At 38.6% G+C, this 25,991-nt stretch overlaps 1 protein-coding gene across 1 annotated transcript in view; it reads left to right on the top strand.

The window, feature by feature from the left end:
* col25a1 (collagen type XXV alpha 1 chain) overlaps positions 1 to 25,991 on the top strand; it is a 421,615-nt gene that overhangs the window by 352,448 nt on the left and 43,176 nt on the right. The window contains exons 14-21 of the mRNA XM_079599773.1: positions 1,430 to 1,474; positions 12,841 to 12,873; positions 12,987 to 13,022; positions 18,286 to 18,330; positions 20,107 to 20,169; positions 21,841 to 21,909; positions 22,605 to 22,649; positions 22,824 to 22,868. Coding sequence (XP_079455899.1) covers positions 1,430 to 1,474; positions 12,841 to 12,873; positions 12,987 to 13,022; positions 18,286 to 18,330; positions 20,107 to 20,169; positions 21,841 to 21,909; positions 22,605 to 22,649; positions 22,824 to 22,868 — 381 coding nt within the window. The remainder of the gene's footprint in view (positions 1 to 1,429; positions 1,475 to 12,840; positions 12,874 to 12,986; positions 13,023 to 18,285; positions 18,331 to 20,106; positions 20,170 to 21,840; positions 21,910 to 22,604; positions 22,650 to 22,823; positions 22,869 to 25,991) is intronic.

The following is a 25,991-nucleotide window of genomic DNA, read 5'->3' as shown; positions in this document are numbered from 1 at the left end:
AGAGAGCGTGAGGTGGACCCAGTTAACTGCCCAGTGGCTTCAGTGCTGGAGTTCCTCCAAGATCGTTTCTCCGCCGGTCTTACCCCGTCCACACTTAAGGTGTACGTGGCTGCCATAGCGGCTTTCCACTCGCCTTTAGGTGATGGGCCTCTGGGAAGGCACGATCTGGTTGTACGTTTCCTCTGTGGGGTTCGGAGGATGAGGCCTGCGGCTCGCTCCAGAGTCCCAACCTGGGACCTGGCGGTGGTACTTGAAGGGTTGGCTGAGGCCCCCTTTGAGCCACTGGAGTCGGCTGAGGCAAAGAACCTGACCCTTAAGGTGGCCTTTCTCCTCGCTATCACCTCTCTGAGGAGAGTGGGGGATCTCCAGGCCTTGGCTATAATGCCAACTTGCCTGGAGTTTGCCCCCGGCGGAGTTAAGGCCATCTTACATCCTAGACCGGGCTATGTGCCCAAGGTGCCCTCCAATGTGGCACGGTCCGTGGTTCTTCAGGCCTTCTGTTCTCCACCTCACGTGACGGCGGAAGAAGGGAGACTTCACCTGCTCTGCCCAGTCAGAGCCCTGAGAGTGTACCTCAAGAGGTCTTCTCAGTGGAGGAAGTCAGACCAGTTGTTGGTGTGTTTTGGTTCACCCAAGAAAGGGCTGCCTGCATCCAAGCAGACAATCAGTAACTGGATTGTCCAGGCTATAGCCCCGGCCTATCAGGTGCGCAATTTGCCTTCACCGATGGCCGTGAGGGCGCACTCCACCAGGGGCATAGCCTCCTCGGTGGCCCTCCTTTCTGGAGCCTCGCTTCATGAGATCTGCGAGGCGGCCGGGTGGGCTACTCCGCACACCTTCATTCGATTTTACAGTCTGCAACTCCCTGTGACGCCTGGCGCCAGAGTGCTCGCGTCCTAAGTGTGCCTGGTTCCCAGCTTCACACTAGGGCGGGCGTGATTACGCTGTGGCCTAGTGGGCATTACGTTCCCCAAAGTGTCGTCGACGACGACGCAGTGCGAGTTTCCTCGAAGGGGAACGTCTCGGGTTACGACTGTAACCCTTGTTCCCCGAGAAGGGAACGAGACACTGCGTCTCGTCGCCACACCTATCACGGACAGAACGCTTGCTTCATCGCAAAAGAGCTAATGTGTGTGTGTTCGGGCGTCCCCTTGTATCTTCCGGTTATGCCGTCATCTACTACGTCATGACGCAGCACCAATCAGGATCAGACAGGATTTCATTCATGCTTCAGACGCGCTATGCTGGGGCATTCCCCAAAGTGTCGTCGACGACGACGCAGTGTCTCGTTCCCTTCTCGGGGAACAAGGGTTACAGTCGTAACCCGAGACGTTTTCTATAATGTTTTGTTTTAACATGAAACAACAGTGCTTGTGTACAGTTTATGCAATGTATTGAAATATTAAATATTATATTCTTTCTCTGACAGGGAGACATGGGAGAGCAGGGGCCAAAAGGTGACACTGGAGAGAAGGTCAGGCTGAACATCATATCTGTACAAATTTAATAGTATAACATACTTAACTATAACATGATTAACTGGGGGTTTATGGACTGTGATATTGTGACATTGCTACTCACAGAACATCATTACTACTGTGGACTGCTAAATTAAATGTATTTTTACTATTAAAATAATTCAGTTAAATAGTTTTATGCTGCAAAGTGTACTAGTCATCGTTCTATTTCTTTTATTTAATTTTTCTAAAATAGGGTGGAAGTAATATGACTTTATGGAATTATATTCCATTTATTTCAACAGTTTGGACACAGAAAATAGGACACATGATAAAACGTTGTTTCTTGGGAAAGTCTTTGATCTTTCTACAAAGCTGCAATAGACCTATTTTGCCAAAGGTGTCAAATATGATTCAGGAGGTTAGCATCAGAGGAAATTAAAGCCTTAAGGTTTTTATAACAGCAGACATCAGAGCATGTAAGTGAAGTGGAGCGGTGTGATGCTCCGCTCAATATTTCACTCTATGCCAGTGCGGTCTGCTCAATCACTCACGACCCAAGCGAATGCTCCATTCATGTGCTCACGCTCACTGGTAAAACGAAGTTCATTAAATCCCGCTCTGACATGGAATTTCTCTGTAAAATATGTCTTTCTGTTTGTAATGAATTTCTCGAATAAATGTCTCAATTAGAGTAGACTATAGATAACAGTTATGAAATGTGTGGCTTTAAAGCAATATATTGTAGAAAGTAGTATAAATAAATGTGACGTGACTTAATTGGAGTGCATGCTGAATTGAAGAGTTTGTGCTAATATATCCACATCGCTATGATCAGATGCTTTCTTTACTGCGTTTTTTTCACCCCTGTCATTTTTGTTGTGTGTTTTTGTTATTGAGAGGAAAGGATGCAGCACATATTTACATATTTATCTAAACACCGCTCTCAGCAGCGTGAGGGTGTCGGGATGCTCACTAACAGTATACCGCTGCAAAGGCATTTCAAACCTTCTCTTTTAAGTTTCACCCCTAAGCAAAGAACGAAAAATAACTGCTGTGAGTACATCACAAGATGAATCTTTGCCAACTCCGTTTTTCCACACTTCCTTTCAATTCTACTCCTTATTCATTCTTAACTTTGATTATTACTGTGCATTTGTGTTATGTGTAACTTCATTAAAACAATATTTGAGCTCCATAACCTTAAACATATTTCACAGATTCTCGAACCAGCTAATCACAAAGGGCATTCTAGGTTGATCGAGTGGTCCTGAGCAGCCAGAGTGGAATCTTCAGAAAGGCGTCGAGGAAATATTACCACTCCAATATTTCCGCAATAATGGGCAATTAACAGGCACCTAGTCTGACTCAAATCAGGTTTAGCTAGTGATTTATTTCAAACATACATACATACATTAGCAAATATGATCAATTAGTCTCTGTTAAAATAATTACATATCCCTGTCATCCACCTTCTTCAGTGCTTCTTGTCCATATGTGCAACGATCTTAGACTTTAGATATTCAAAGCATAAGTCCCACCTTATAAACAAAGGAGCCAGTAGCAATTTGGTAAAGTCACCACAGCTGTCATTAGAAGCTCCGGTTTCCACTATCAGTATCCTCCTGAGACGCATGCTCAGGAATTTACATGCGCTTTTGCTGGCCCAGCGTGACATATAGGCTTTTTTTAAATGCTATTTGAACATAAAATAGGTTATAAAAGTTGTAATGAAATAAAAGTTCATTTAAATGTGACTATGGAAGCAGTTTTTGAGAATTCAGGATTTTCCCACTGAAGTAGATAGGACAGTCTTAGATGCCTGAAATAGCCGAAGCAATTCCAAATATGGCCGCTGAGTGAACAGACTTTCTTTGAAAAGGACTTTGTTAACATTAATCAGGCCAAGACAACACATGTATGATTCACCACTGACTAAGAGCACTGATGTGTAATGTTTCAGTCCTGTCTGCACAATTAAAACACTCTCGGTTATGATCTTAGATCAATGTCTAGTGCTGTACCCAAAAAATCATCAATGATTCATTGTGAGTCATTCAGAGAGGATACAGACCTTTTACCATATGTTGTCTGGGGATGCCAGGGCCTGGAATCACAGTCCCAAGGAAAACATTACAGGATACAAGTTTAAGGTCTATGCCGCTGTAAAGCCGAAAAGAGAAAATAATGAAGGCAGAAGCAGGCACACATCCAGACTGTGTGAGAAAATTGGCAAGTGTTTTGGCAGACTCTGCTGTGAAGACTATGTGAAAAGATATCTCCCAAAAGTGAGATTGAATAATGTTACCTATACATTATATTATTGTATACAGAGCAAACAGTGCTTATAAAATTGCATAAAATATATTTTATATAGAAACCTTGAGACAGAGTTTGAGAGATTGTCTCTAGATTGTCACTAAAATCTGCATATCTTTGCATAGTTGATTTATGTTTATGCCGGTGGGTGCCCACATTCCAAACCCACTCACCCACCTAATTCATATGTGCATGAGACAGAAATCACAAGCTTTTGTGTCAGGTTGTAGTGCTAAATATAACGGTAGAATTGTGTATATTACGATAATCTATTCTAGGACCAGATGTCAGATCCACCAGTCACAGAGGTTTTTGAATCTCAATTGATTTTGATTGGTTTGATTGGATCGAGCTGTATCTGTGTATCGTTTATAGGCTAATTATACAATGATTAATTTAGAAGCTGCTGTCAGTCTCTGTAATTTTAGTCTTGTGGATTTGTCAATGACTCTTTCTGCACATTACAATGTTATGCCAATTGGTAGCAACAAGCGTAAACCATATTTCCAAATTTATAAATCTGTTGTCAACAAAATAAAAGCTTTAAAGGCTTTCTGCAGTTTTCCGCCAAAATTATATGTTTGAAAGCAAAGGAATAAAGACAGCCACAAATATTAGAATTATAATTTTACTTTTTTCTGTCAAATAAAATTGTCATTATTGGTATTAAATAATAATTTATTTTATAGTACATCAGTATCACTATATTCATATTTCTTTATTGATTTTTTTTCTCCAGAATTTTATAAAATACAAAATAATATTTAAATAATAATAAAAATAACAATTCTAATGAGTAGTAGTAGTAGTAGTATAGACATATTAAATTGGTAAATTTAAAACAGTAAAAACAGCAGTGTGAATGTGGGTGGAAAAGACTGTGACTGAGTCCCCTATTTCCTTATGCATAAAATTGTCTGTAAATCCAAATTTTTGAAAGCTGATTTTACCTGAATTTTTTTACTTTTACTCGGGTGGGGCATGACCCTGGGCCCACTGTAGGGGGTTTGATATATCTTTGTCACCTTTTTCACCACTGACAACTTTGCATCCCTAAAAAAATAGACAAAGTAACTGGTACAAAACAAATAACACACCCAGTCGCATTTGTGCTGTTAGTCTGGAATGGAATGATCTGCCTAATGAGTCTGTAGCCATCTTTAAGAAACTGCTGAAGACGTATCTTTTTTGGCAGCACCTGAACACTTGATTCAGTACTACTAACACTTTCTTATCTATTCTTAAAAATAAAAAATAAAAATGCGTTGGATTGTACTGTGAAGGGTCATAGCACTTACATACTGTTGTCCTACTGCTAGTTTAATTGCTTCTATTGTTTCTCATTTGTGAGTCGCTTTGGATAAAAGCGTCTGCTAAATGAATAAATGTAAATGTAGTCTGCAAATCAGCAAGGCTGTGATTCGGTGGTAAACACGAGGCCATGGCCCACCAATACACCTGATATTCAGAACAGCAGCTTGAATGAGTGATATTGCTTTTATATGTTCTGAATCTGAAGTTCATTGTGCGATAATTAAAATGATACATGCATACATACATACATACATACATACATACATACATCTTCTTCCGCTTATCCGGGGCCGGGTTGCGGGGGCAGCAGTCTAAGCAGAGATGCCCAGACTTCCCTCACCCTAGACACTTCCTCCAGCTCTTCCGGAGGGACACCGAGGCGTTCCCAGGCCAGCCGGGAGACATAATCCCTCCAGCGTGTCCTAGGTCAAACCTGACAACCTCCGGACCCTGGCTGTGCCTAGAAATTCTGTCCATAAAAATTATGAACCGAACCGGTGACAAAGGGCAGCCCTGCCGGAGTCCAACATGCACCCGAGAACAAGTCTGACTTACTGCCGGCAATGCAAACCAAGCTCCTGCTCCGGTCGTGCAGGGACCGGACAGCCCTTAGCAAAGGGCCCCGGACCCCATACTCCCAGAGCACCCTCCACAGGATGCCGCGAGGGACAGACGAATGCCTTCTCCAAATCCACAAAGCACATGTGGATTGGTTGGGCAAACTCCCATATGAACCCTCCAGCACCCTGGACAGGATATAGAGCTGGTCCAGTACGCTGACATAGACTTTACCGGAGAGGCTGAGAAGTGTGATCCCCCTGTAGTTGGAACACTCCCCCTTCTTAAAAAGAAATTCAAATTATGATTTTTTAAAATATTTATTTCACACATTAATACGGAACCCCTAAAGGGACCTTTGCAAAAAAAAAAAAAAAACAGCCTTTCGCATGAAACTGTTCACGTTTGTTACAATTTCCGGTTCATAAATACAATAACCTATTTCCCTTGTGCGTCACTGCTATTTTACTGTAAATAAAATGAGAGTATGGATGCGCATTAATTAATAAAGATCCATTAATTAATAGATATTTATAAATAGATCTTTATTAATTCATATGAATGTAGTGGACAAAGGAAATAGGTTATAGTATAGCTATACATAAACTGGAAACTGCAAAAACTCCTGAGCATGCAAAATAATTCCTGTGAGCACGTGAAAAAATGGCTTGCTCATAAGAAACTTTTCACGTGTGCACAGGAGTTATTTTTTTGTACTCACACGTTACAAATTCCAATTTATGTATAGGCTATGCTATTATAAACTATTTCATGTCAGTCACTGCCATTTTACTACAAAAATTTTTTAGTATGGAGTTTCTTGTGCGCATGAGAAAATCTATTTATATTTAAAAAAAATGTGCAAAGGTCACTTTAGGGGCTCCGTATACGATTTAAACTTAAGTGCCGAATATTTAGCTATTTTTAACTTTTGTGTCTGTCTCTGCATGGCATAAAGATATATCTGAGGTTTTATCCCAGTGAATGATTCATACTTAACGCAGTGCCTTTTTGACCTTATGTGTATTAATATTTAACTGGGTGTGAAATTAGCTGTGACTTGCCATGTAGCACTTCTAACTAAAGTCACTCAGATCTCAGAGCTGGAAAAATCCTCTCTGGGTCAAAACATAACACAAAAAAAACCTCCTTAATTGGATTGCAAAAAGGCTGTTTGGTTTTGGATGTTTGTCCAACAAGAACGTTATCCCAACTGTTCCTTACAATCTTGAGGTTAGAGCCCTCCTGAGATGCCTGGCGGTGGTTCAAGCACAGGCAGTGCCCTGTTACAATATCTGAGAACCTCTGCAGCTCATCTTGTTCTGAACAGAAAAGACTCATTAGAAAGCAGCACTATTTAAAAAAATAAAAACAGATTTGCAAAAATTTCAATCATGATGTGGATTGAACTTTCACGAAGACTTCATCATTAATCATAGACCTCAGTGAGCTTTTATATCAGAAATAACACACTTCATTCCATCATTTACTGTATGTAGTCTGACACTCCATTAATTTATCAAATGCTTTGCCAGTATCACAGTCCCATTAAGTCAGTCTGCAAACTGTATAAGCAATGTTCTTTATAATTAAAATCTGACCTTTATGCTCAACATCACTAATGCATTACCTTTTAATGTATCATATAATTATTAACACCATCAGCGTTTAATGCTCCAAGCCATATTCTCTCATCCATGCAACACTCTACTAGGTTTCACGTCTCTCAGCTGTACCCCTGTATGTTCTCTGGCAGTATGCTATGCTGTTAATTGTTCACCTTTTTTGCCATATGATAATTTAATCTCTTGGTTTTTATGAGTATAAAAAAAACATGATCAAAACCTTGTGTGTTTGTTTTAAGGCATGTTGTAGAGATTTTTACGAGACCAAATAAGCCACGTTTGATATTCACATTTCATATCATGTTGCAGTTTTTCAGAAAAACAAAAAAGTACTGATAACAACAGCAAAGAAAACAATTTTCTTTTTGCTGACAAAACAGTAGTTTTAGTGGCTGTAATATGTTTTTTTGTTAGTCATTAGTCTGCATGGCATTTCACGCTTGCAAACTTGCATAATGGAATAACATAAGGCCTGGAGACATAACTCAATCAGAAACAGATGTGATGAATTGCTACCCATGTAAATCTCTGCCAATGTTTGACAGGTTCACAACAAAATTCACTTGTATCTATTGTGTTTTTAGCCTTAAAAACTGTGCTCTAAAGTAGAAAAAGACTTGTCTTAGGCCCAACAACCAAAGTTTGTCATTTCGAACCAAACATAACTAAAACTTTTACAGCAACAAATGAGGGGAAGCAATTTTATGTAGTTCCTTGACATACCTTGCTCATGCATCTATTGTGCACTAAGAATATCGATATAAAAGGCAAAAGATGAGGCATTAAGGTGTTGATTGGGGTAGAGTAGAAGGAGTTTACTGACATCCAGCTGTAACTGTTAAAGTAGTTTATGGCTAATAAAAAGGCAGCAATTAAGATTGCATCATAATGAAGCCCATAAAAGCCAGGGCATGCATTCCTCAACAATCCCTGAGCACAAGACATGTGAGGTGGAACCGCAAGGCAGAGGGCCCAGCTGCTCTTTTCCACCACGTCCAATCATCCTCTGTTCCTCGCTGCACATTAAGCCCAAGACATTCCGCTACTCTCAGGTTTTTAGGCTTTCATTTTATTTCTGTTGTTCCAGTGTAACAAAAGAGAGCTATGCATACTTAATTCTATTTAATTATTTGGTGTTTAATATCAGAACAAAGACAAAGCATAGAAGTTGAGGGAGTAATACAATAAACACAACCACATATAACATAAGCGCAACCGATAACGGACAAAGAACAGACAGAACTCAGAGTTTAAATACACAGGGATAAATAATTAACAGAACTAGAAACAGCTGTGGGATTAATTAACAACCAAGGAAACTAAAGCCACGTTTCCACCGAAAGTACCCAGAACAATTTGTCCCAGGAACTTTTTCCCCCCCAGACCTGTTACTGTCTGCGTTTCCATCATGGTCTAAAGTACCGTGAAGATTAGACAAATTAGTCCAGTGATGTAGGTCTGCGTGCTACTTTCCAGTTCCCGCTGGATTTCATCCTCTGAATTTAAGCGAAATAAAACCTGAACCTCGTCGTCGGTCCATCGATTTTTAAACTCCATTGTTGATTAGAATAGAAAACTACTCTTACTCCACGCACTGCAACAGACTTTTAAAAATGGTGGCTGAAATAAAATGCTGTGTTGAGTCAACCAATCAAAATGCTGCATGAACTCAACCAATCAGCATGTTCAGCGCCAATGTCCCACCCCCGAAAGTTCCTGAACTTTGAAAAAGTACTACCTCGCCAGCAAGGACTTTCTGAGGGGCAAATGTTTACCCTGAACTCAATTTAGACCCTGGTTCCTGCGGTGGAAACGCAGAGAAAATGAAATCAAAACAGAACATACTCGTTACACCCACCCCAAGGATGATGGTTGCGATGACAGTGGGAGGAGCCAGGGAAGAGAGGAGAGCAGGAGTAGCCAGGCGGGAACCCAGGACGAAGGTCCACTGCAAAGTCGAGGGAGGGAGGGAGGAGCCATGGTGGAGACTTGGCTGATTAAACTAGGGGGGTGATGGATGGCGACTGTTCCAATGAAGGTGGAGACCCAGGCGGAGCCGAAGAACCGAGTGTCCAAGGTGGAGCCCAGGATACCAGAGGACGTGATGGCTGGGGGCTGGAGGTGGAGCCAGGGGATCCTTAAGCCAAGGGTGGAGCTGGTGACTGGAAGATCCAAGATGCATCCACACAGCATTGTGGAGCAAACAAAGGAGTAGCCGAGGAGCTGAAGAGAACCATCCACTTCTAAATCCTCACAAACATTTGTAGACGCCAGCTGCAGCTTACTCTCAACGGCGGGAGTGTGTGCGGGGCTTTCTTTCATCCCACGCACCTGGTCAGACTTTTCCATAGGCTCAGGCTCCGGGGTGATGGTTGGCCCAGTCCTCTTTACTGGCTCTTTCATGGCGGCTGGCTGGGCTCTCGGTCTGGAGTTGGGCTGGTGACATCCTCCTCAGCAGCGGAGATGGTGAAGGCACCGGCAGTTCCAAAAACTCAGCGAATGTCCCCCTAAGCACCATTACCGGGCAGGCGTGCCTTGGTTCGTTCATTTAGGCTGGTCAGATACAATTTGCACAAGGATTGATTCGGGAAGTTCGTTAGGCACCACAGTTGTAAAAATCCTCTGGTGTAGCAGCACTTGCTCTATTAGTCCATTGTTTTATTTTGCTCTATAAGTCCATTTTTTTTCTTTTCGGTCTTGTATTCTATCACACATGAGTGTCTGTAATGAAGCGCACAAGGACAAAGGAATATCTCAGAACAGTCTTTAATCTTAATCCAACACGGAACACTCAGGAGAATCACAGGGAGTAATACAATGAACATTACTACATATAACATAAATGCAAAACAATGCCGAAGAAGAACAGACGGAACTCATGGTTTAAATACACAGGGAGAAATAATTAGCAGAACTAGGAACAGGTGTGGGATTAATTAACAACTAATGAAACTAACTAGAGACACAGAACACAGGCCAATGAGCATAGGAAACACAGAGAAAACGAAACCAAATCTGTCTGTCTGTCTGTCTTTCTTTCTTTCTAACTAATCTTTCTTTCTACCAAATCTTTCTAGCTAATCTTTCTTTCTTTCTTTCTTTCTTTCTTTCTTTCTTTCTTTCTTTCTTTCGCCTTCAAACTTTCTGGCTAGGCTTTTTCAAGCCAACTTAAAGTTTGCCAACAAACTTTTTTATCTAGTTAATCTTCAAGTCTTTTTTAAGCATATATAAATGAGAGGTTTCTCATTGCATGGTTTTCTCAGGGAGATTGAAACAAACACATTGTGTTTTTTCCAGATTTTGTTCCCTTGGGAAACATGGCACTTTGAAGCAGAAAAACATTTTCATATATTCTGTTGCACCTGTGCATCCACTGTGCCAGCTCTCTCACCCAGACTGAACTCAACCATCTCACTGTTTGAATTTCAATGATCTGCTCTGCGCTGGCACACATCTGTTTAATGTGACACAGATGCTGCACAGTGTGTTTATGTGCAAGATAAGAAAACGTTTACACAAGTGTATTTTATGAATTTATTTAGGTTGCCTTGACTTGATATATGATGCCATCATAAATTCTGTTTTGTGGGGTTGTTTTCATTGAATCTTTATTTGATAAATGAAACAGTGATGGCATTAAGTCAGTGAGTTAGTACTGTAATTAGTGCTTAAACATTAGCTTTGAAGGCACATTAAGCTGATTACTCTCATCATCAGAAGCTCATTCTCATTAATATTTAACCTCCTTAATGCAAAGGAATGTGGAGGGTTCTCTCATCACGTTTACTGAAAACAGTGGCTGCAATAAGATTTTGATCTGAATCCCCCTCTTACCAGATGTTACTTTAGTTAATTAGTTACATTGTTATTCTTGTTCACTATTAAAAAATAAAATGAGTAGTAGTCAAGTCAAGTCATCTTCATTTATATAGCGCTTTTAATAATATAGATTGTTCCAAAGCGGCTTTACAGTGATAAACGGATAATTTAAGGTAACAGAGATTGTTTTGGCTTTATAGCGGTTCTTGAATAAAGATATTTTCCAGCTTAAGTTAGTTTTGATTGATTCACTTCCGTCGCAACTGTTGTGGCAAAAACAATAATTAAACAAACTGCATCACAAGCATAAGAAACATCAAGATTATTTTGTCTCTAAAATTTAGAGGCTGCTAAGATGACATCGTTCTCTCTACACAGACTTTAAACGCGAAGCTGTGAGAAACGCTGATGGCGCTCACGTGCGTATTAAGAATTCATTCTATAGTTATGCGCATTTGAATATATGTGTGCAGGTTTGTAATTCCCTACAAACCAAGCCCTAACAAACTACTTGTCTGGCCTTAAAAATTTGTATACAGAATTGTATCACTTCAGGGTAGATACGCGAAACCGAAATTATCCCGCTTTATCTGTAGAGTGGTAAAGGGATCGTCCATAGGGAGAGGCTAGTTGGCACTTCAGCACTGCGTTGTCATCGGGTCCAGGCGAAGGTCCTCCGTCAGATCTGGATACGGCCTGGATCCGGCAGGCTGCGGAAAAACCTTAGGATAAACAAAGACACTAAAATTAGCGTAGATGCCATTCTTCTTATGATGTAACGAGTACATCAGGATTTATGGAAGGTGTTCCCAGTTCCAGCTGACCTAATCTATGCAGCCGAACATTGAATTATAGAAGTCTATAATGTGTTATGTGAATGATAGGTCAAAGAGATGTGTTTTTAGTCTAGATTTGAACGGACAGAGTGTGTCTGCTTCCCGGACAATGGTAGGAAGACTGTTCCAAAGTTGTGGTGCTAAATGGGAAAAGGATCTACCGCCAGCAGTCGATTTTGATATTCTAGGTATAGAATATCAGAGAGAACAGCTTGAGTTCTCTTGCACTAACATTATTTAGTTACTAACATTATTATCTCAATAGACATTTACATCGATAGTCTGGCGTTATAATTTATTTGATTTTGGTGTACTGCGGAGTGGGTAAAACTGTTTTTAATAGCAGGCTAGCAAATACCGTTGACTCGCGCTAGCCTAGCACCGGCGAACTATGCAACTGGAAGGACTGGATGAACATTTTTGAAAACTGTCTCCACTGATGAATAGCAACCAGGCTAACTTGAAAATGAGGTCCGATGTCCAAAATCCTGAACCACCCCTTTAAATGAAGACCCTCCATGAACTTTCTGCACAATTGCTATGATAGAATATACCCAATCAAAGGCAATAGCTTTCCTTCTTTTTTCCCCCCTTACATCCTATTGGTGTTATGGCAGCGGTAGAAGCTTTAGCTAATGGATGTTCATCTTTCCTTATTTGTTTCACTTGAGCTAACCTGCTTTCCTTGTATCACACAATCTGATGAGCCGCTTTTTGCACCAGTTTTTAATGCTAAACCTTTGCTTTAGCATGCTCAGCAGCATGCAGCAGCAGCAACTTCCAAAATTTCCAAAAAACCCCACCATGTGGTATAAAAAGATGCTACAATTTTTAACATTTTTAGATGCAACAGTTGTAAATGGCTCAGTTTTGACCAAAACAAACTAAATATGAATTGTATATCTCTCACAGGGTAATGCAGGGTCCTCTGCTGCTGGAATTAAGGTAAACCAGAACTTCAGAATAATTTTTTATCTTTAAGTCCGTGTTTTTAGCAAGATGTACTTTTTCATTTGACATATACAGATGAGCGCTTACAGGCATTCTTATTATTACAGGGTGAGCCCGGAGAGCCAGGACGTGGAGGACAAAAGGTAAAACTGCATACTGCACTGAGTATTCACTTAAGATTGTTATTGTTTGGAACAAAGGACTGCACATGTGTCTTAATGACAGCTGATTCATTTATGGAAAACACTGAGAATTTGTATAAATTTGAATAAAACATGTAGTCATTAATGATTACCCAAAAACTATTATAGCACACCTACTTTTTTGCTCCTGTAAGGCTATATGAAGCAAAGCTTACCAACATTTGCTTGCTGCTATTAAGCATGTGAATGTCAGGCACCACCTCAAGAAAGAAAGCGATTTTTAGCGAGGTCAGCTTCCTTTCCAGACGGATTTCAGGTGAACTAATATGACTTATATGCACTTTTGATTTGATGTTTTTAGGGAACCTTTAAGTTTTTGCCTTAGTACACCTTGGCAGACTATTTATTTACTGAGAATTGAACTCCTGTCCTGCTCCAACATAATGCTACACCATGCTGTTATAGTTTGTCTACTTTGTCTTTTTGCTTTATGTTTTGCATCACACTTTATTACTTGTTCTGTTCACTATTAAAACACCGTTAGGCTCCACTGAATAATCAGTCTGCTCCAAATTCAGTGTGAGAATCCAAGAGAACAGCTTGAGTTCTCTTGCAGAAATGTTCATCACATTTACAGCACTTAACCCCTTAAGCGGCACCCCCCTTTTTTAAAATAGACATGAAAATGCACATTCCGAACTTAAATGGTTGTAATTCAAGAATGCTTTGGAATATAGATGTAAGATTGGTCTTGTTTTAAAGAAGACATTTGGCAGATTTTTGTGGAAGTAAATAAATTAATTTTATAATTTTATATAAAATATATATTTCCAAAACCTGGAGGACTCTAAAAATCCAACAACAAAAAAAATAATTAAAGCCAAAAATCTGAACAAGTTGTGTTTCAAATTTTAGGTTGATATCTAAAAAAATAAGCTTTCAGTAAGATTTTGTGTGGGCGCAGTACCAAACTTTTTCACTAGTTGTAGTTGACATTACTGCCCAGATAAGGGTGCCTCCATTTCCATATGTTGTTTGAGTGATCTGAACCATTATTTTTTTTACAATTTTAATACAATTTATGAAGTAGACATCCTATTCAGAAGTATAGGATGGTTTGGCAAAAGTTTGGCAGATTTTAAAATGAATTCAACCTCTAAGAAACACAAAAAGATCCCGTATGTGCATTATAGCTCGCTGCCACATCACAAATGGTGAATCTATTCTTTTTTTCTTTATATTTAAAACATTTTCAGACCTTTTTTCTAAAATAATTGAATGGATGCTATCTTTTGAACTCTTGGCATGAAAACAAACTGAGGTTTCTACCATTCTTTCATGATTTTTCATGTTCATCACTATTTCAAAATAAAGGTCTGAACATGCCTTAGGAGTATGAAAATTCTTGTTGCAAATTGATAAATTACGGCTCCTCTGTCATTTATTTTGAAAATCAGTCACCAAATATGTAAACTAGAGATTGTAAGCTTGCAAATGATATATAGTTTGTCAAGATTAGTTTAGGTTTAGTATAGGATATTACATTTTGAGCACTAGTACTCACTTTTCACATGTGTATTTATTTCAACAAAGCATAAGCTAATTAACAACAACTATATTTTATCATGGTTATGAGGTATGGCTCAGGTGGCTTCTGAGGATTTAGTTTTTCTTCCTCTTTTCTCATGATATACTGTGCTCAAAGTAATATAATAATAACGACTGTCAAGCGAAAACATGTTTTTTAATCTAATTTAATTACATGATGTGCCGATTAATTTATCGAATTTATCGCCAAATTAATCACACAAATCAAATTTGGCATAAGATTTTGTTCACCAAAAGATAATTTAACCCTCAAATGGTCCTCGTTTCCTATTTACACTTCTTGTCTTTGGGGTCTATGTGACCCCAAACATGTAGAGCGATTGTACAAAAAATATACTTTTTAATAATACAAATTATATATAAATTTTTTTCGCTTACTTCTCATCTATACATGTATGCTATGTTTTGGGGGATATTAAGTATTTTTTTACTTATATACTGTACTGCAAAATTCCTCAACTACACCATTAGCATGCATATGAAATATGCATTTTTTATGGAAGAAAAACATGGTCCCACTTTATATTAAGTGGCCCTAATACCTGTGAACTTACATGGTAACTACATGTGTACATAGTATGTAACTACAGTGTAAGTACACATTAGTACATAGTATCTACAGCTGTAACATTTGCGTAACTACACATATGTAACAACCCTCAGAATGGTATGTGTAAGTACAAATGTGTAACAGGACATTGGTAACAACATTTTTTCACTTCAGTAACACATGTGTAACAGTAATTATGTAACTACATTTTGTAACAACAATATGTAGCCTATTTGTTGTTCCACTTCCACATGCAGTTTTAGATACTGCAGTTACCAGTTGGAATACATGTATTTATGACTGGCAGGACTAATGTTGAATTACAACTAAAGTTTCACCTTGTGATACCAGTGTTACATGGTAACTCCTCAGGAACTGTCCACTTAATATAAAGTGTAATTGTTAAGGTAATTGTTGTGTACATCAACTGGTAACTGCAGTATCTAAGACTGCATGTGGAAGTGGAACAACAAATAGGCTACATGTTGTTACAAAATGTAGTTACATAATTCCTGTTACACTGAAAAAAGTGTTGTTACCAATGTCCTGTTACACATTTGTACTTACACATACCATTACGTGGGTTGTTACATACGTGTAGTTACACTAATAATACAGTTGTAGATACTATGTACCAATGTGTACTTACACTGTAGTTACATACTATGTACACATGTAGTTACCATGTTAGTTCACAGGTATTAGGGCCACTTAATATAAAGTGGGACCAAAACATTAATGATGATCAAATTTAAATATGAGTTGTTTCTGGATATTGATCTGGGTGTTAGATGCATGATTCTGCCATCTGCTGGTTAGAATTTATTTTGCAGATAATATAGTTTTAGCTAAAATGTATACCATAAAGTGTATATACTTCCAGCTGAAGTCCCATGATCCATTCATTTTCTGGAAGTGACTTACTGCTTTTATAACAGCTGTTGTTATAAATATATACAGGTGCTGGTCATATAATTAGAATATCATCAAAAAGTTGATTTATTTCAAGAATTCAACAGGTGAAACTAATATATTATATAGACTTATTACATGCAAAGTGAGATATTTCAAGCCTTTATTTGTTATAATTTTGATGATTATGGCTTACAGTTTATGAAACCCACGAAATCAAAATCAAAGAAAAATTTAATATTACATGAAATCACACAGTATCATTATTGTGTTAAATGAGAAAAGCATCAAATAGACATTACAAAAATAGCTTTAGAAATAAATATTTTATTTTATTCAACATAAAATTTATTATACAAACGTTTAAGGTTACAACAGCCTGAACAGAAGCTGCATCTGAATTGGTATTCAGATGTATTGGCCAAAACAGTTTGGTTACCAACATTCTTCAAAATATCTTATTTTATGTTCCCCAAAAGAAAGAAAGTCATACAGGTTGAAAATGACACAGGGATGAGTATCCCAAAAAAAAAAAATATATATATATATATATAATTTTTTTTTTTTATTTTTTTTTTTTTATGAAGTAATACTTTAAATAAGAAAATAAAACTGCCAGTTGGTGGCGGTAAATATCTAAATGAGCAAGTCATTAAGCATTGAGTTTGTTAATTCATTCATTTGATTCATTCAAATGGCTGATTAATTTAGGAATGAAGTAAATGGCTCTCTTTATGAATGGGCCATTGATTCATTGGTTCACCCAATTGATTCGGTTAAAATGCGGATTCGTTCATAAACTAAACACTGCGATGTGTGGCTCGGAGATTCGCAACAGTTCTGCTGTGGCTTTACAGGAAAAATTATTGTTGGCAAAATTGTGACAATAACAAAACAGAAGCTACTGTGTCTAAAATATAACACAATATTAACTACTTATTTTATTAAATGTTCTATAAAATCATATCACATTTGCACTCATGCTATTCTGCATTTTCCATGCTATTTGGCACATATCACATTTGCACTGAGGCATTTTTTCCCTGATATCTGGACTTTTAGCGGCTGCGTTCAAGGCTCCATCGCGAAGTGAATTGTTGCCCTGCATCATGTTTCGTCACTAATAAACTGTATGAACAAGATGACATACGTAGGTCTGGGGCGGGGCTGGTGCGTTAAATGCATTAAACATTATCACATTTTTTTTCCATAACTAATTAATTAAATTAAACCCCTGTAGTCAATTAAAACTCATCCTTGATAACCAAAATTACATATTTAAAAGTTTTTGATCAAACGTCAGTGGAGAAAGGCATATAGTTCATCATAACATCGTAACATATCCTAGGCCTACACCACACGTTATATTGCTAACCCAGCAATCGTAACATCACCCAGACAGTAACATAGTATCGCCCAGATCCGGCCCACATCTGCGCATGGAATCCACATGTACCAGATGTGGCCCGGATCTGGGCCGACACTATTATGCTGTCTGGGAAATCTACCTGATTTTTCATATCAACAGAAAAACATACCAGGATAACCTGGCATCTCTCGAGACTCCCTGCTAGTTTGCTGTTAATAATATGCTAAAGCCAGCTGGCACATTGACGTAACTTACAAGGTAGTTTGAGACGTTAGAAACACCAGCGATTTCAAACCGCATTTTTGAGACTGTATTTGGTTCACTGCAATTTTAAAGAGAAAATATTCAGCAATTGTGTTGACTTATGAATGTGTACGTGGTTTGTCTTAAAGCACATTAAAAACACCACATAGACATATAAACAACATTAAAAACGTGATTTTTAAACACCACAGGGGACTTTAACAAGTTAAATCGACAGCCCTAATAATAATATATCTTATGGTCTAATGGGATCAATATTCTATTTTAGCATAAGCAGAAAACACAAATATAGTTGAAGACGCCTCAATATGGCTTGTGCATACCAGTACTATTCATTTGAAATGTCTGAAACAATCCAACTGCAACACCATTAGATAGCCAATGTGTCTTTACTTTAACTGTGGAATCTGGATGATTTTCACTTTAGTATGTAAACCAGGGCTAGTAGTTTGATATTGTGGCCTTAGAAGAAACCTATTGTAGTTGAGCTGGGTTTCCAGGCTCACAGCCAGTAGTGGTGGCTTGGTTTGGCTGTAATTTGTTGAAATTTTCCTACATAGGGTGAGCCAGGACTTCCAGGGCTGCCTGGACTCCCCGGGATTAAGGTAAATGTTGTGTCTTCATGCCTAAAACCCCTCCCCCATACCCAGCAGCTTGTCAACCAATGCCATGTCTATAGACTTCGTAACAGTTGATGAAGTGCAACTGTATTGTTTACATATATCTTTCACATTAACCTGTATGGCTTCAATTAGTTATTTATTTTTAATGGAGTGTGTTTTACATTGGCTTATTCAAATGCACAAATTTCAGGATTCATTGATTATTGATTCATCCATTAATGATTCATCAGTGAATCAGACAATTACTTGACCAAGTTTATCTTTGCATTCATGTAAAGACTCGTCTTGGAGTAAGATTTAACACTACAGAAATGAGATGCCTGACTTATTTCATTGCTATTTTTATAATTCAGCCTTTATTTTCACAAAAAAAAAAAATATATTGGTGTCGCTGGCTTGTATTATATTTCAAACAGTCTCCACAACAATCAAACAACCCCCCTGAGAGTGTGCCGAATCATACACTTTACCAGAGTCACTTAAAGTCATTCAACCACTTGGTGTTTTGTAATGGAACTTTATTTTTTGCCTTCTGAACTGAAAATGAAAAACTGATTGCAGATGCATGTTCCAAATGGAAAAATATATTTTTTTTTAAGTAATGAGAAAATGAGTGGAAAATCACTTGATGGATTTCTCCATATTTCCATAGTTTGTAATGCTAAAAATGCTCAAACTGGCATGAGCTAATGCTTGTTGCTGTTTTGGTTTGTTTGCCTGTATTCTTTTGTATGCCTGCAGCCTATTGGCCTTGTAAAAATCCCACCCATTTTATGTAACCCTGGTTTTATTTAGAGGCTGAAGGCTGTGGATGCTAACATTGTGCTAATGTGGTGCTCTAATGTTTTTTTGAGACCCTTACATGTGCACACTGTGTTCATTTATTGAATAAGATAGGTTAGAATGTTTGATTAAATGGCACTGAAAATATTATTATGTTTATTATTATATTAGCAACATTCCTTTTCTTGTGTAGTACCATGAACTAACACATAATTTATTTTAAATAAAAATGTTATATGAATGCTAGTTGCCATACTAGCAATATATTTTTAAGGTGAGCAAATATGACGAAAGCCATTTGCAGGTTTTAATTAGAATCTAAACAACTATCAACTAAAATCAGTCAGAAAATAGACAGTGTTAGATGCATGATTCTGCCATCTGCTGGTTAGAATTTATTTTGCAGATAATATAGTTTTAATAGGCCATGTGCTTGATACTGTATGACATGAATGCTTTGGAAGGTTAACTTATTTGTCTAAAATGCTTCGCTTTTTTGATTTAGAGTGTAAGTTGATTTAGTTGTGAATACTTAACTTGAGTCCTATAGGGTATATGTCGAACGTCGCATTACGAAACCGGAAAACTGAAGGCATCGCTTCCGGTTCAGGTCTTTTGTATGTGCTTCATGCATTTTTTTACTGTTTTACTCAAGATAACTTAAAAGGAGCGAGCAAAGATGATCATAACCAATGTCCCTCGCATGTGAAGATCGATATTTAAAAGTAAAAAAAAAAAAAAATCTTCACACTAACGTTAAGATATTTAAATAGAATAAAACGCCAATAACAAAGTGAGATAGGTAGGTTAGCTGATTACCTTAAAATTCCATAGATATCGGCATCAGTTCATACGACTGTTAACACTTTCTATGACAAGCGGATGCGATGAGACCAGGTTTCCGGTTTCGTCATGCGACGTTCGACATATACCCTATTACTGAAAGATAATTCCATGTGTGGCTTCTGTATGCAGGGTGAACCTGGTTTCTTTGGGCCTCAGGGTGAGCCTGGGCTTCCAGGCCTGCCAGGAACTAAGGTGGGTTTGTAACACCACCAGTTGTGGTATATCCCAGTTTAATGTGGTGGTTGTGGTTTCATTAAGATATATCCATGATAGCTCTGTTAAGGACTATAAATTAACAAACAACAAATGACTACAAAAGTTTGTTCAATCTGTATGGAGTCACTAATCTGCAAACTCTATTTCCCAATTTTTCTGATTAGTTAGATTATTAAGCCAATGTAAATATTAACCCTTGTATGGTGTTCGGGTCTGTATGACCTGTTTTAATTTTTTATCAAAAGAAAAATGATACGATTAATTATTTTTTCAATCTCAGACTCATTAGCCTTGGCTCATTTTCTGTGAAGAACATATATCAGAACACATTTTCAATGACCACACACTGTACACCCCCCTACACATTTAAATTACACACAGGATGTTCGGGTCAACTGGACCCAGGGCTAATAAAAGTGTGGAAATAGTAGGTCCTGTGTGTGTGTGTGTGTGTGTGTGTGTGTGTGTGTGTGTGTGTGTGTGTGTGTGTGTGTGTGTGTGTGTGTGTGTGTGTGTGTGTGTGTGTGTGTTTACGCTATTTATATTGCTTGTAATTGGGATGAAGTAAACATCTGTTGAGTATTTTAATATTAAATTGTTTGATTGTGTTGAATTAAAACCCCAAAATGCCAGTCCACCAGACCCACGAACACTGGCTGAATAACAAAAATATGAACACCACACAAGGGTTAAGTTAGTATTTGATTAAAGGTCTGGCTTATGTAAAAGGCAGTGCAGAGAGGCATCTATGAAGAGACTCCAGTCAGTGCTTGTCAAGATCCAGCATGTGCTGTCATACTGCCCTCTACAGGACATTTCAAAGAAATTAGTATAAATGAAGGAAAGAGTAAAGAGCCAAGTCTATTTCAGTGGTTCTCAACCTCTTTGACTCCATTGCCCTGCTTTGTCCAAGGCAATATTCGAAGCTGACATGAACCTCTGGTATTTCTATTTTAATAAGAATAAACAAACTCAAAAATACTGTTACTGTTGTACACCTTTATCATTTTTGTTTGTTATGTGCTATTTAAGATAGTTAATATAACAACATTTAAATATTGTTAAGACTTACTGGGGTCCCCCTGGAAGTTTGCACAGGCCCCTGGTGAGCTTTGGCCCCCTGGTTGAGAACCAGCATGTGCAAATTCGGTTTCACTTTATTTGGTCCCTTTAACACATTCTGTTGTCTATAAGTAACATTGCCCCTTCATGTCTACTAACTATCATTAGAGTGTTAGTAGAGCATTAGTAGACTGGTTGGGTTAGGTTTAGAATAAGTTGACATGTAGTTGCAAAGTTACTTATAGTCAGTAGAATGTCTGTTGGAGGAGCATAACAATAAAGAGTTTACAGATATTAAGCAGACAGTCTACTAATACTCTAATGAGAGTTAGTTGACATGTATTTGCACAGTTACTTATAGTTAACAGAATGTTCAAAAGGGACCATCAAAATAAAGTGTTACCGCAAATTCTACTTGTTCTGTAAAATTTAAGTATCTATGTGTCCACCTTAAGCTGGAGTTTAGCTGGTCATCTCTACAAAACCAGCAGATCAGACCAGCTTATTCAGACTGAGAGATCAGTTTGAGCATCTTATGCTGTTTTATGATAGGATAGGCTGTGATAAAGAATATCACTTTTGTAGGGAGAGAGAGGAGAACCTGGACCTTCTGGCAAGGGTGAACGTGGTGAGACAGGTCCCGTAGGACACAAGGTAAGATGAGGAGTAAATATGTGCTTTTGAAGTGGTCATCTAATGATGGGAAAAGCCATTCATGTAGAATAAATTCCCCTGTAAGTCCCCTGTATGGGCCCATTGTCAAACATGACCACAGAGGTTCCTCCGACTTTAATTGTGTGTTTATTTTGGTCAAAATATTAACATCTCTAGATTGCCTTAGATATATTGAATTATTATCCTGCCAAATTTCCTTAGGAAACTATTTATTTTGATTGAGATTTAGACATTCCTCTGTCTGTGATCTTTCCACAAACAACGTGTGTGTGTGTGTGCGTGTGTGCGTGCGTGCGTGCGTGCGTGCCAGTATAAACAAGGCAAGACACATTAAACATAAGGAATCCCCACTAGGCCCTATCAGATAAATGCCATTACAGGTCTGCATTTCCAAAGCTCAAATATCAATCTATTATTGGTACCTCAAAAAAACTGAGGCTGGAAATGTTATATGGTGTAAACCACATTACCACCTGTGTAATTCTCAAGGGGGACTTTGAAAGGGGAACAGACATTTCTTTGTTTTAACACCAGCATTTAATCTTGTTATTGCTCTTCCAGCACCATGAACAATGATTAACCTGACCACACTCGGATCCGTAGATATTTTATCAGGTTGCTTCCGAATATGTTGTTAAACGATAAATCTTTAACTGTCTTTAAATAATTGTAAGGGAGAACAGGGGGAACCAGGAGCATCCGGCCTGAAAGGTTCAAAGGTCAGTCTCATTTCCTTAGTAAGCCATGCATGAGAAAGTTAAAAAACAATTCAAATTTGAAGCTAAAATGTTAAACCAAAGAACATGTGTTACATGTTACTATAACAAACAAAAAAAATATTCTACTGTCTTAAATTACTAAATATAATCTCTGTCCATATTTTACAATTACAGGGGGATGCAGGAGACAAAGGTGGTGAAGGCCCAACAGGTTCACAAGTGAGTAAAGTCCACAAATGTCTAAAAATTACTTTGACACCTCTGACTAGCAAATGTAACACTGACCTATAAATTAGCTTTATTCTGACATCAGTTGATTGCTGTGTAACTTAAAAACTTCATCAATATCTTTTGAGTGTAAAATACAGAAGAGTATACAGAATTTAATGTTTCCAAATATGAACTTGTCATGCTGACGTAATTGGGTTAAGGTTGCTCTTGACTGAATGAAACCAGAAAGGGCAGGATTTATTGATTATTCACAAATCCAGGGCATTATGCAATGAAACAAGTCGGTCAAGTCAGTAAATAATTGACTGTGCAATGAAAAATAACTGTGATGAAGTTCCTGAAGTAAAGTTCTCACATGAAAGGACTGTAAATGTAAAGGATCCACTGGAGGCGAGTTGTAGAGAGAACCCAAGTGCAGTTTTAATATAAACAAGATCAGACATGAAACAAAAACATAGCGTGGCATGAAAACATGAACATGACGATAGACTTACAAACAGTGGTTGCATGTAACAATACTTGACAAAGACACATGGCAAACATGAGGGCTTAAATACATGATTAATGACAAGACAAGGGACACCTGTGAACAATGAAACAATGAACCAATGACAACATGACACATCAGACAAGGGAACACATGGCAGGATCACACGACTAATAGGGAATCACATGACAGAAATGGAAACAGGACATGAACAAACCCAAATTGAGACAAGGTGTTACAGATCCCCCCCTCTAAAGGTGGCTCCTGATGCCCAATAGGCATGACGTGAAGAGATTCAGGCTTGGCAGGCATGACGTGAAAGGTTCTGACTTGGAGGGTGCTGTGGTTTTGCGGTGCTCCTCGTCTGCAAAACCCATCGTAAAAGTTGACCCACTCACCAACAAGGCATAGTCAATGTATTGGGCTAGGGAAAAATACATTTTTCCAACAGGCAGTCCAGAGCGCAAGGGTTCGTCAAGTCCAAAGCAGAAAATGTCCTTTAAAGCCACGTCATTAAAATCAACCCAATGACTGAGTCCACAAAAATTCTCCACATAGGTTTCCAGGGGACCATTCCTCTGGCGTAGATTGAGGAGGGCAACAGCTGGGTTCATTTTGGTGGGTCAAGTATTCTGTAAAGTGATCCACTGGAGGCAAGTTGTAGAGAGAACCCAAGGGCAGTTTTAATAGAAAATATAGCTGCAACTAAAGGCACCAGGGTGGCGGTGGCACCGGCTTGGGCCCGTAATCGCTGCTTGCAGCTATATTTATATATATATATATATATATATATATAAAGCCGCCACCCCGTTGCCTTTCGGGTTCCTGTGCACGACGGGCAATAACGTAACCCGCTTTGACTGTCGAGAGGGCAATATAGCCCTATGTATCACTCGATTTTATTTAACCAAATGTTTTTTTAACAAAATATGTTATTTATCTGATTCATCCAACCCTATACTGCACTCTTTTACTAATACTATATTATATTTCATCGTTTTCATGTCTTGCCCTCAAACATATCTGTTTAATCTGCTTATTTTTAAGTTACACATAATACATTGATTGAAAAAGAAACTCAAACTTTTTGTTTATGGTAATATTATTTGATACAGAAAGAAATAAGTGAGACTGTGGGAGTGAGGGGAGGGTAATGACAGCCAAAGGGAGACAGAGACAGATAAGTTTTGAAACTAAAAAAATGACATCCTAACTTTGATAATGTTTAAATATACATAAAAACGCAGCATATAATTAATTGAAATTAGTGTACTTTAAAACGCTTGTTTAAAATAAAAAACACATTTATACATAGTATAAAACACTAGATGGCACAATTGTTCATAAGTCTTTCTGCTCCCCTCCCCACACACACAGACAGGGGGGCTGTCTGTGTGTGTGCCCTCCCTCCCCTCCCCACACAGACACACACAGGGGGGGCTGTCTATGTGTGTGTGTGTGCCCTCCCTCCCCTCCCCACACAGACACACACACACACACACACACAGACACAGACACACACACACACAGAATGGCTGGGGGAACTCTGTCAGAGAGAGGCAGAGAGAGACAAAACCACATTCAAACCAAAATATCTGACTTCCTGTTGGTCGGAGCTAATGACTGTAAATCAGAAAGTTGTCCGGCTCGATGTGCACAATATACATACCAAGTTTTGTGACTGTAGGTAAAACTAACCCCCCCACTTTTGTCAAAAGTAAAACACTTGCTGCTGCCAGTTGGTGGCGCTATAACTTTGACTCACATTAGTTACATCCATGTGATCGCTCTCTTACGACAAACACGCTACTGAAGTTTCATCAAGATCAATTAATGTATGAAGACGTTATAACACCTCAATGTCTTGACTTCATGTTGACCGAGTTTGGTTGCGATTGGATGAATTTTCTAGAAAGAGTGTTTCAAATTCCAGGGGCATGCATTTTCATACCACCCACAATAGCCGACTTCCTGTTGGGCTGGCGTAAAACTTAGAGCACGAAAGTTGTTCGGCCCGATGAGATCTAAATGTGTACCGAGTTTCATATTATTACATGCAAGCGTGTTTGATATACGGACAAGTGTTTGAATCCCATTCCAGGGGGCGCTGTCGAGCCCCCCTGCCACGCTTCCAGCTTCAGCCCGGCCCGGCCCTGATGGCCGCGGGTTCTGACCTGTGTGCAAAATTTCAAGAGTTTTCGAGCACGTTAAGGGCCCCAAAAGTGCCCGAGATTTTGGACACAGCAGAGAAAGGGTTAAACTAAACTAGCCCCCCTCCTCACACACTCACACACACACATACACAGATCCCCCCCTCCCCTCCCCACCCCACACAGACAGACACACACACACAGAATGGCAGAGAGACAGAGAGAGACACAATTCACATTCAAACCACAATATCTGACTTTCTGTTGGTCGGAGCTAATGACTGTAAATTAGAAAGTTGTTCGGCTTGATAAGATCAAAACACACGCTGAGTTTTGTAACTGTAGGTAAAACTATAACTAAGTTATAACACACTTTATGCATCCTTTTTTAATCATAAATTCGTTTCCTCGCCACGGCCAAACCGTTCGAGATATCAAAAATCCGTCCACAATTTAGCATCCTCCATGTCTTGA

This window comes from Phoxinus phoxinus (genome assembly GCF_949152265.1).
Source record: "Phoxinus phoxinus genome assembly, chromosome: 2".
Classification (NCBI taxonomy): Eukaryota; Metazoa; Chordata; class Actinopteri; order Cypriniformes; family Leuciscidae; genus Phoxinus; species Phoxinus phoxinus.
Note: the sequence above shows the minus strand (reverse complement) of the source record. Positions and strands in the feature narration are given on the sequence as shown.